At 44.9% G+C, this 12,199-nt stretch overlaps 1 protein-coding gene and 1 long non-coding RNA gene across 3 annotated transcripts in view; one reads left to right on the top strand and one right to left on the bottom strand.

Annotated features, from left to right (window-relative positions):
* The window catches only part of CDH20 (cadherin 20), a 160,248-nt gene extending 152,814 nt beyond the window's left edge, over positions 1-7,434 (top strand). For both annotated transcript variants that reach the window (XM_083747237.1, XM_083747236.1), the window contains exons 11-12: positions 4,768-5,019; positions 5,832-7,434. In XM_083747237.1, coding sequence (XP_083603363.1) covers positions 4,768-5,019; positions 5,832-6,331 — 752 coding nt within the window. In that variant the 3' untranslated portion in view covers positions 6,332-7,434. The remainder of the gene's footprint in view (positions 1-4,767; positions 5,020-5,831) is intronic.
* LOC310848447 overlaps positions 1-12,199 on the bottom strand; it is a 76,567-nt gene that overhangs the window by 7,865 nt on the left and 56,503 nt on the right. Inside the window, exon 3 of the long non-coding RNA XR_014566405.1 lies at positions 4,004-4,077. This is a non-coding gene — a long non-coding RNA (uncharacterized lncRNA). The remainder of the gene's footprint in view (positions 1-4,003; positions 4,078-12,199) is intronic.

The following is a 12,199-nucleotide window of genomic DNA, read 5'->3' as shown; positions in this document are numbered from 1 at the left end:
ACTGCATTCCATTTTACCCCACCCAGTCCAAGTCAACCAGAACGATCAGTCATCAGTGGCCTGTTCTGAGGGTGATCTGCCTCCTTTTTTTGCAATATATATTATTAATAATTTCAAGTACTTTGATACTTTGCTCCTGGTGCATGGATAGTGCCATTTCGAACTTACTTATTTCTTGAGCTTTTATATCACCCACCCAGCCAAGTTCTCTGAGCAGTTTGCATAAACCATAAAATAAATTTCAGAACTGAACACTTAAGGCCATGTACATACATAACATTAGCCACAGTTCATATCTACCTTATACAGTCATACCTCATGTTACGTTTGCTTCATGTTACGTTCTTTCAGGTTACGTCCCATGGCGACCCGGAAGTACCGGAAAGGGTTTCGCCGCTCGCGCATGCACAGAAGCGCTAAATCGTGCTTTGCGCATGTGCACAAGCACCAAATCGCACCGCACACCTGTGCAGATACGGCACTTCAGGTTGTGCTCTTTTCATGTTGCAAATGGGCCTCTGGAACGAATCCCGTTCGCAACCAGAGGTACCACTGTAGTTTCTTGAGACATACTGCTGTTGGGTGCATTTTTCCTCAGTTCCATCTGATTTGAAAATGTAACCAACACACTCCCTGCACAGTTAAGCTGAGGTGTGTGTATTTGAGACAGTCATTGTGTTATGTGCAGGTGACAGCACACACAGAGATGACAACTTCACGAATAAGAGTTGGGGGGGCGCAGGTACAGGGAAACCCAACAGGTAATGTGCACCAGGTGAGGAGATCCACCCCCCTCTTTAGTGCATGCAACCATGTGCAGATGTGACTTGAAACTCAGCAGGGGAAAGCTGCCTCACTTGCATTTTAAACTGCTAATTCATACATAGCCCGAAATAAAATCACAGAAGCCTAGCAAAACAAACTAAAACCAGCACCAAACACTAGCGAAAACCATTAAAACACAGCAAAAGGGAACTTGGCACAAAAACTGAAGCACCTGATAGATCATTATTAAAAGGACTGGCACTCTGAGAATTGCATTTGCTGTTAGCATGGTATGGAATGAGGTGGCATAGAAATAAACAGCACTGTAGCATCACCTAGTGGTGAAAACAATCTTCATAACATTAGGAAAAGCAGGGAGAGTAGAGATTTATGAAGCCTCCAGTTATTTCGCGGTTGGGGCTGTGGTCTAAACCACTGACCCTAGGGCTTGCCGATTGGAAGGTCGGTGGTTCGAATCCCTGTGACAGGGTGAGCTCCCGTTGCTTGGTCCCAGCTCCTGCCAACCTAGCAGTTTGAAAGCATGTCAAAGTGCAAGTAGATAAATAGGTACCACTCCGGCGGAAAGGTAAATGATGTTTCTGTGCACTGCTCTGGTTTCGCCAGAAGCGGCTTAGTCATGCTGGCCACATGACCCAGAAAAACTGTCTACCTTTACCTTTTTTTTAGCATCACCTAGTGGTGAAAACAATCTTCATAACATTAGGGAAAGCAGGGGGAGCAGAGATTTATGAAACCTCCAGTTATTTCCATGTACATCAAATCACAGTTCACCTTGCTGAAAAGTGACATAAAATGTTCAGGATATTTTCTTCACAAGAGCAGATATGTAATTTTCACATAGATGTTTTTCTTTGGATGGTTAGAGCGCTATTCCGTTTAGCATTTGCCAATTGCAAAAAAGTGATTCTATTACATACCGTACATCATCTGAAAGGCTGATCAGCATGTCACTGTGAATGCTGTACACTGATGATGACCCTCCACTTCCTTTTCACCCAGTCCCTCCTCAGCATAGCTGCTCCTCTATTTGGGGTTCCTCTAAGGAGGGCCGGCCCTACCATTAAGCAAAGTAAGTTGGCTTCCTCTGGCAGCTGCGTTTGGAAGTCAAGAAAGGGCAACAAAATTAACAACAATTAATTTAGGGGGTGGTTGTTTTGTTTTTTGTTTTAACTGCTAGAGAGTTTTAGAAGCATTTCTGGTATTTTCTGCCTCAGGTGCCAAAACAACTTGGCCAGCCTTGCATACTACACCCAAGATACCACTTGCTTCTCTGCCTCAGGCAGCAAAATGTCTTGGGCTGGCCCCCTGCCTCTTAAATTCAGAGGATAGATATGAATGCAATCCTGTTCATTGTAGAAACCTGGGCATTCGGTGGGACAAAGGAATAATCTAATTATTCAGAGGAACCTGCATATTAAATGTTTTGAAAAATTCTAAATATTAGCAGATCTTCTCTCCTTAGATGACAAAATGAAAAATCTACTTCAGTAAGTAAGAGGTGTCTTCTTGCATCAGCATGTTCTAGCACTAAGCTGCCTATATCAGTTATATTGAAACAGCTGCCAGAGTTTCCAGGGCATTGCCTTGCTAGAACACACTGTGACCTTGTCTTCCTTTTTTTGAACATGCGTTGCTGATGAGGTTGAAAGAAACCATCACTACAGCATTGGGTGATCCAGGCTCACTTCATCCTTGAGGCAATGTGTTGAGAGAGAGAAATTTGGGAAGAATTCTCAGCATCAGATGTACTTCCTACTGCCACCAAGCAAACAAGTGGTGTAATTTGGAGTGACAGCAATGAGTGAATTGCTGTTCCTTGTGTTTTGTTTTGAAGACCAGTTTTCAAGCACAGCCATTGTATCAGTCACAAGAGCAGATATTGGTCCTGACCTGTGGCACTTAAATGTTCATTTAAACATTGAACCCTTGTCATCTTTTAAATGGGGGGGGGGGAGATCTCAGAACAATGAATCAGGAAAATGTTTGGTTTTAGAAATGCTAGAAGTCAGAATAAAATAGAAACTTTGGTATTTATTACTTTATAATCAGCAATTAAAATAAAATAAAAATAAACTTCAAAAAAAAAATGGGGCAGGAGAGTTTGTGGTGGAACTCCCACTATTAAGTCTTGGTGGGTTGTGCCTCCTCCCCCTCCCTTCTACATTCTATCCCTCTGGGAGGGAAATAAGTCCTCCATCTCTGAGGCTGATATAGTTTCTGGTTGTGTTTGGGGGCATGTCAGGCTTAACAAGGGAATTTAGAATCCTAGAGATCCTTGTGGGCCCCAGACTGGTCTTCAATGCTGTCACCAAGCCACCCCATTTTCAGGACCTCCCCCTCTGCCCTCATAGGTAAGGTAAAGGGACCCCTGACCATTAGGTCCAGTCGTGGCCGACTCTGGGGTTGCGGCGCTCATCTCGCTTTATTGGCCAAGGGAGCCGGCATACAGCTTCCAGGTCATGTGGCCAGAATGACTAAGCCGCTTCTTGTGCACAGAAAAACCGTTTACCTTCCCACCGGAGCGGTACCTATTTATCTACTTGCACTTTGAGGTGCTTACGAACTGCTGGGTTGGCAGGAGCAGGGACCGAGCAATGGGAGCTCACCCCGTCACGGGGATTCAAACCGCCGACCTTCTGATCGGCAAGCCCTAGAGGTCCAAAATATTCAATGGACTCAAGAACTCCCAGGTCCTGTAGGATTGCACCCTGCACTGTACAATACAAATACTCTTCAATAACTATCACTATAAAGTAGGCCTATACACTGATTGGCCCTCACCAATAGTGCCAGGGTTGACTTTGTAGAAACAAAAAAAAATCAATTTTCAAATGCATAAAGCGATCATTCTAGCTCACAAAAACATTTGTATATTTGCCTGCCCAGGTCATGCATTACCACTGTGATGAGTCTGCCACCAAACTGCTAGTTCCCTTCGGTCAGGATCCGTGTCACTGCAGCAGCGTATGCAAGCGCTGAGCACCCATATTATATGGTTGCTACCACCACTATTGACCACTCTTGGCAAGAGATGTAACTTTATGATCTCTGGACAAGACTTCTATGAACACCACTCGTGTCTGTTATTACCTGACCATGCCAAAGCAGGTTGTTTTGCTAGCAGTCTTGGCAGTGTATGTATGGGTAGAGAATTGGCACAAGTAAACATTTTCCAACAGAGTAGATTTCAGTATATACAGTATTTAGAGATACCTACTTTTCATGCCAATTCGGTAGGGGAATGTCTGTCTCTCTTAAGTGATAGAATACTGCAATGGCCGCTATCCAGTGCTGAAACATAAAAAAGAGAGAGCGCTTAGATTTCTGACATCCATGTCTTATCCCATCATGTTACTTGCAAACAATACTTATGGCATCAAATCACTGTGGCATCTTATCGTGTGCAAACAAGGTTTGGCACAAATGCATTGCACTTGAACTGTCAATCTGTCAACAAGCCTGGAAATTTCCATAGCGGTCGGTGCACCAGATGCCTGCCCTGACATTAAGCTTGTCAAAAAAATAAATAAAAGGGATGGAAAGGGATAAATGCCACTAACCTCTAAGAAACCACCTTGGTTTGCTTTTCATCCTGCTTAGCCATCAGGAGACTTTGACTATAAATCTTGCTAAACTCCTGCTCAACCCCAAGCCCTCTACTTCGGTCACATGTACACCCTCCAACGTCTGAGAAAGTGGAATCACAAGTTTGATAGTAAAGAGAGAAAAGGGTCTGAATTTAGAGTGCATGTCAGTGCACAAATATCTTAGAGCCGTGTGTTTCTCTCGCATTTTGTCACCTCTGCCCACATTCACATTCACACAAGGTAAGCACAGCAGCAGCAGGCCAAAGTAAATATAGTATTCTAAATGTATGGATCCAAAGCAAAATAGTTTAATAGCATCTACCTCCAATTGATTTTTTTATTTTTTTACATTGCAAATCAATACTGACATCTTTTATTTTCCCCCACCTTCTAGACAACACAGCTTGGATTTTAACCAGGAGATCAGGCTTCCGGCAGCATGAGCAGAATATCTTTTACCTTCCTATCCTGATAGTTGATAATGGGCGCCCCATGCTGAGTAGCACTGGGACGGTAACCATTCACGTTTGCAGCTGCGACGACAAGGGTCTTGTGATGTCCTGCAATGCAGAGGCCTATGTGCTCCCTGTCAGCCTGAGTAGAGGAGCTCTTATTGCCATTCTAGCCTGCATCTTTGTCTTGCTAGGTAAATATACGTATCGTTTCTTAAATTAAGAGTAACACCATCTGTTCTTCAGGCACAATAGAGGCGGCTACCATGCTTACTAGAATGCAGTGCCAATAAAAGCTATGTTCTAAAAATAGGCAAGCTTTCGAAAAGGCTTCCTCATTAACGTTTTGTGTAAAGTACTGTTCTTAGTTGATTTGACTTGTATTTGATTTAGGGCACGTTCCAGCCACTTGCAGGTACAGTTTTGCTACCGTGACCCTAGGCAATTGCTACGATAATTCACCGTTGTATGGGGTGGCAAGTGACTTGTTTGGCCTTGAAAGTGGCCGTGGGCATTTTGGGCATCCTGTTTTTCAAGCTGCAATTGACATTTTTCCCTTTTCATGAAAACCGGGGTTATGTTCACAGTGTTAATGAGACCTTCAAAAAAATGCTTGCTTGGAACTAGAAGCGATCTGCAAAACTCAACTGACCTTTCCATGAACTAGATAGAACTGAGAAGGTAAATGCAGCAAGCACTCCCTTACATTTAGCACAGAATGAGGTAGCAGGTACCCCCAGGGTAAAATCTGCATCCCTCAATACTGCTTGCTTTAAGTCTAATGCTGTGCATCCAACCTAAAATATTGCCCAGTCCTGCCACTTGCATGCTGTTTGTGTTTTGCTTTGTCCTTTGCCACCATGGATGTTGCTGCTACATCAAGGGCAAGAACGGTCGGTGGGAAAGGGTGGGCAGCATCTGTTGTGGAGGCCTTCAGCTTTGGCCGAGGGACACTGTGATACTGACTGTGCTCTAAAAGTCTTGCGTTCTGGCTTGCTCCCTCTAGTGCTGGTACTGCTGATCTTGTCCATGAGAAGGCACAGGAAGCAGCCGTATATCATCGACGAAGACGAGAACATCCACGAGAACATCGTGCGGTACGACGACGAGGGGGGTGGGGAGGAAGACACGGAGGCCTTTGACATCGCGGCCCTGTGGAACCCGAGGGAGGCCCAAGTGGTGCTGAAGAGCAGGCAGGACATGATGCCAGAAATCGAAAGCCTCTCCAGATACGTTCCTCAAGCCTGCACAGTGGACAGCAGCGTTCATAGCTATGTGTTGGCCAAGCTCTACGAAGCCGACATGGACCTCTGGGCCCCTCCCTTTGACTCTCTCCAGACGTACATGTTTGAGGGCAACGGCTCTGTGGCCGAGTCGCTCAGTTCCTTGCAGTCTGCGTCCACGGACTCAGAGCAGAGCTACGACTATCTGACGGACTGGGGGCCCCGCTTCAAAAAGCTGGCCGAAATGTACGGCGCCACAGAAGGGAACGGGGCCCTTTGGTAACCAAGAGGCGAAGGCAGAGTACTACTCGGGTACTCGGCGCAGCCATCCGAATTTGTACTCAATCAGATATTGAGGACACGGGCGAGGTGGCCTCCTACAAATAGCAATATGGTGCTTGAGGGAGAATGCAGAAGAGGAGTGGGAATAAGTAAGAGCTCTCTCTGGATCAGCTTTACTCAGTTACATTAAGCTACATTTGTAAACGAGGAGAAACAGAAAAGAAAAGGGGTGGGGTGGGAGCATTTCCCGGGTGGTTCTTTATTTTAATGGCTACACTTGAAAGCTGCACTCCTGAAATAGAATGACACTGTTCTCTTTTGCAGATTTTTTTTTTTAAACCCATGACAGCTTATTATGTTCTTTGCATCTGGGTGCAAAGACCCGTAATTTTCAGTTCTTGAGGAAATTGTCTGCAGAAAGCCTTCCCCAGTGGAGGGTGCCCTCCTTTCCTAACTTGGTTTACAAAGCGGTCGCTCACTGGCAAATTCAAGAAAGGCACAAGACAATAGAACAAAAAACATGAAACTGGGGGTTTCTGTCACCAGCAAGAGCCCTTCAGCTCCCTAAAAAGGGGTCTGGCTTTTGCAATCTTGCACAGCAGAAGAGTCTGAGCGATGGGATGTGGGAAGCAGTTGAATGCACTCAACTTGAATAACAACTGACCTGTGTGTCATATGCATTAATACTAATATCAAATTAATGTATTTTGAGTCTCCTCGGCTTTTAAAAACTGTGACTCAGAATTAAACCGAGGGAGGGGGGAGATGCCTCTTTTTGCACTGTCGATGTTTCTTCCATGTGCCAAATGTGAAAATCAGATACAACCAGTGAAAGCCAAATAAAGAAAAGAAAATTATATGATAACCATATGGGGTTAAGAGGAGCTTTCCCAAACTATGCGAGATCAAACTGAGGGAAGTTTACACTGTAGGTAACCTACTTGAACAAATGCAGTATTATAGAGGAATAAATGGATGTAATAAATATTCCATATATAAGTTTTGTATATTTGTTAATAATTTTGGTAATAAATATAATGTGCTGGATACAGTACAGTACCTTAGAACCTCTTTTAATAAAAGTTAAACTGAAAGAAAAAAATATATGAAGATGGTGTTTTGGATGTTTTATCAACCATGTGTGAGACCCAAAGAGCTTCAAGGCTCAGCCCCCTCCAACCCACCCTGCGTATTCCTTCCCGTATGCAATGTCACAAAACGCTTAGAAAATCCACACTTTCAAAAGGTGGCATAGGTGAATGCCATGTGTGAAACACAGGTCTAAAACAGCACTTCTCTACAGTTCCAGGTGCTTTCTCCAAACAATGGCCTATATTTGGTCAGAAAACCCAGGCCCCTCTAAAATCAATGAAATTTAAAGAAGCAGTGAAACACTTTAAATTCCACAGATTTCAAGAGGATTAAGGGCCACTGGGTTTTGCAAACTTCCCACATGCATGCAAATCACTGCATGCAGATGTGAAATACACTGGGAAACTGCATCCACCAGCAGTTTCTCTGCACCCGTGGGTACTTCCAGGTGAGGGACTTAATTCTATAAAAAGATTGTTGTGGGGAGGGAAGGAGGAATTGCAAATGGGTTGTTGGCAACAGGTTTTGTATTTAATAAAAAAATATTTCCCCCAGAAAGGGTAAATCTGGATTAAAGTGCAGGCTGGCATTTTGATGGCTGTGACATCATGTGGATGCTTCAAAAACAACAACTGGAATTCATGTGGAGCACCAATGCCACAATAAACACCTGCCTAGAGAGCCCTACAAGAGCTGAGCAGCAATGGCATCAGAGCCCCAACCACCTAAAGCAATTACCTCCGTTTGTCTAACGAAAAGGCCAGCCTGGGGTGATAAAGAATCGGAAGGCAGGCTTCAATCCACACCGTGATCAACTCCCGCCCGGAAACCAATGTCCCCACTGTGGAAGGACGTTTGGATCCAGAATTGGCCTCCACAGTCACTTACGGACTCATTTTAAAAACCGTGTTTATGGAAGACAATCTTACTCAGCTACAAGTGATTGCCAAAGAAGAAGGACACAGTTAACATGACATCTTTTTGACATGTCAAATAGCAGCTGACCGGAAGGCTGAGAGGCCTCGGGGTCACTGAGGGCAAGTACAATTCTTTCTCTCCTAGCAAATGTCTTCCAACAAAAACTCCCTCATCAAAGCTGCTACTTCTGCTACAAAGGAAGCCTCCACAGCTTCCTCTTACGGTGGTGATAAGCTGGTGTCTGAACCATACCACTGCAAGGGTGGGTAGGGAATAGGAAGAACAGCTGCTTCACACTTCCTCTGGCCTATTTTGCTCAAGTCAGAAGTTGTCTTGGGGCATTAGCCTGAACACACAATGGTTAAAAGAGTCCAGAGGTGCAGGCGACACCTACAAGCCTCACTTTCAATGTCCCCACAGTAGGAATGGATTTAGGCACTAGGGAGAGGATATATCGTTTCTTTATTCTTCCTCGGTCACATTTGTGAGTACCATCCTTGGCAGCTTAAACTCAGAAACTGAGACAAGGTTGATTTCAAACAATAATCCAGGATGCTTTAAGGCAGACTGGATTTTCCTAGTATTACTCCTTTTCCCCCACTTAAAAACAATAATCACCCACGTGTCATTTTACGAAGAAACAAATGTAGTGCTTGCTTACATAATCTAGGGTCTTGAAGCAGCAGTTACAGTAGCAAAATGAAGGTGGGTTTAAAACGACTACCTAAGTCACAAAAGGGACGTGGGTGGCACTGTGGGTTAGGACTGTAGAGCCTAGGACTCGCCGATCAGAAGGTCGGCAGTTCGAATCCCTGCTACGGAGTGAGCTCCCGTTGCTCAGTCTCTGCTCCTGCCAACCTAGCAGTTTTAAAGCTCGTCAAAGTGCAAGTAGATAAACAGGTACCACTCCGGCGGGATAGTAAACGGCATTTCCGTGCACTGCTCTGGTTCGCCAGAAGCAGCTTAGTCATGCTGGCCACATGACCCAGAAGATGTACGCTGGCTCTCTCAGCCAATAAAGCGAGATGAGCGTCGCAACCCCGGAGTTAGCCACAACTGGACCTAATGGTCAGGGGTCCCTTTACCTTTAAGTAACAGAACGTTCAAAAAAGGTGTCTGAGCTGCAGGGCTCAGAGATGCACATGTGAACATCTTGGAAGCATGATGAAGGAAGAGGAGGATTCCCAGGCGGGCAGGAATTATGTAGTGTTACAGCTTCCAGTCAAGGAAGACAAAGGAAGTGATCTCACAAAGTTCTTTCTAGGAAATTTACAGGAAGGCTCTGTGAGCCTCAGCCCCTCCGTGTGCCTATCTGGCAAAATATGAATTACTAGTTTGACTGCAGTAATGTTACACAGCCGGGTAAGCATGCATAGAAGCTCCTTTTGCACCTTAATAAGAAACACATGGAGGTTGTGCATGGCAGGAAGTAAGATGGGGGCCGTATATACATTCCCAGACCCCTAAGGATCAGGCTAAAGGCCTGAATGGGGCTAATATTACAGAGGGAGTGAAACTCCAAAGGCCGTTGCAATCTGCCCCTCCGCTTGTCATCATGAGATCTGTCAAAAGTCTTATGCTGCCTTGAGGGAAGACCATCGCCTATGCCCTATCCCTCTACAAAACACTGCAGAGGAACGACCATTTGATGCCACACAGTATTGACAATATGCCCGTTTTTATACTATCCAAGATTCTGGCTCACTAGACTCAGTTATTGCAGTTACTGCAACAATGAGTGTGCCATTTATTTTGTGTGGGTTTTTTTTTTTTTTTTAGAACACTGTCGCATCAGTATATTCAAAGGCAGCAACTGCTACCAAACAGCTGTTCGCCCTAAGGAAATGAATCGCAACCACACAAAGGTCAGACAAGGATTTCCCCCTCTGCTAGAAACTATGTTTGAGTACAGAAGCGTACCAATTTGCAGTATTTTGCACAATGCCATTTCCTATGCAACTCGAAATTGGGAAGAGGGGCTGAAGAAAACACAGCTATTATAAAATATTCCAAGTGGGAGCTAAAGCGGCTGTTGTATATTCTTAATTGCCTCAAGACTCCTGGCACTGCAAATTCTCTATTCGCTGTCTGATACTTCTGTTTCATAAGCTCATCTTCTTAAGGCACTCACAGATGTTGTTCTAATCAGGGATGGTAAAAGAAATGCAACTCAAAATAACTATTTTTGTTGGGGGTTCTTCTGGTTGGAAGGGGTTGCAAAGCGCTGTTGCACAGTGATAGCTCTAACTCGCCTAACTGCTAGCTGATTCTGCTTGTTGTTTTTGGCAGCCATCTGTCTCAAGAGACAATGGAGTGTGCCTCTGGGGGTGAAGTCAAACGGCTGTGTTAGCAGCAGAGTGACCTCCCCAGGGCACAAGCCCGGGCAGTGTGTATGGAGGTCCAGATGACAAGACCCTTCTCTCGGCCTCACTGACGTGGTCCAAAGCAAATCCGAGCAATACGTTTGTCACCAGCTGGGCTGTAGGAGTTGCCATAAGGAGGTGTTCAAGGTGTCATCCAACTGTCTTAGAGACTCCAGATTTGTGTAGGGCAGGCACCCCCAAACTCGGCCCTCCAGATGTTTTGGGACTACAACTCCCATCACCCCTAGCTAACAGGACCAGTGGTCAGGGATGATGGGAATTGTAATCCCAAAACATCTGGAGGGCCGAGTTTGGGGATGCCTGGTGTAGGGTTAACCTTAACCTCTAGATCATAAGTGACCATAATTATGATTTGGACTATGGAGTCAGCTACATCAATAAAGAAAATGAGTTTTAAATGCGTTATAACACCATGTCCAGTATACTTGAAGGAGCATCTCCACTCCCATCGTTCTGCCCAGATACTGAGGTCCAGTGCTGAGGGCCTTCTGGTGGTTCCCTCGCTACAAGAAGCCAAGTTACAGGGAATCAGGCAGAGGGCCTTCTCAGTAGTGGCACCCACCCTGTGGAACGCCCTCCCACCAGATGTCAAAGAAAAAAATAACAACCAAACTTTTAGAAGACATCTCAGTAGCCCATTCTGGTTCCAAGCTACTGCAATTTGTCCTACTGTTTATGAGAAACGTTCTGTGATTCCTCCAGTAGAATTCTGGGAACATATGCATGGAATACGTGCAACAAAATATTCACAAATATATTAATATAGAGGGGGAATTAGCCAACTGCTTTTATTGTATAATAACTACAGCATGCTACCCTCAGAAACCTGTTTGTATCATAATTTAACTTCTTAGCAAGAGGCACTGGGAACATATTTCGTTATTCCAAAACTGCTCCAGATAGTAGCAGTACCATCAGAGGATCCAAAAAAATCAGGAGAACAGCTCCTCCCTGAGGCATCCTCAAATAAACAAAGGACCTCATAAATAGATTAGAAGAAGAAAAAAGTCAGCATTCTTTTTACTGTGAAGCCATTAGATGACAGACAGACACAAATAGAGAAAGTGGTGATAGGTTCTTCAAAGGGAGGGGGTTGTGCGTTCTGCTATAAGCCCCTGTCCTCAAAACAGGCAGGAAGAGTTAACTGTTCTCTCTCAGCCAGGAGAAGTGGCTTCTGCAAAGGCAGATGGACTTGCGGGGGGGGGGGGAATCTCTCCCATCAGTTCCTCAGCCCCCCCTTCCATTTTTTTTAAAATCCCACTTCAAGCTGATTCAAAAGGTCGCTCAAAGACATGTCTGCTGCCACAGATGAGGGAACCAGGTGGGCTGGCTGCGGAGGTCTCCATTTCCAGATTTCTCTCTCATGCCCCTCCCCAGCACATTCTTCACATTCTCACATCTACCACCACTTGCTCAGCAAAGACTAAGGTCCCTCTCCTCTCCTTGTGCAGTCTGTGTGGCGAGTATAACAGAAG

This window comes from Podarcis gaigeae, assembly GCF_964106915.1.
Source record: "Podarcis gaigeae genome assembly, chromosome: 7".
In the NCBI taxonomy this organism is placed as follows: domain Eukaryota; kingdom Metazoa; phylum Chordata; class Lepidosauria; order Squamata; family Lacertidae; genus Podarcis; species Podarcis gaigeae.
Note: the sequence above shows the minus strand (reverse complement) of the source record. Positions and strands in the feature narration are given on the sequence as shown.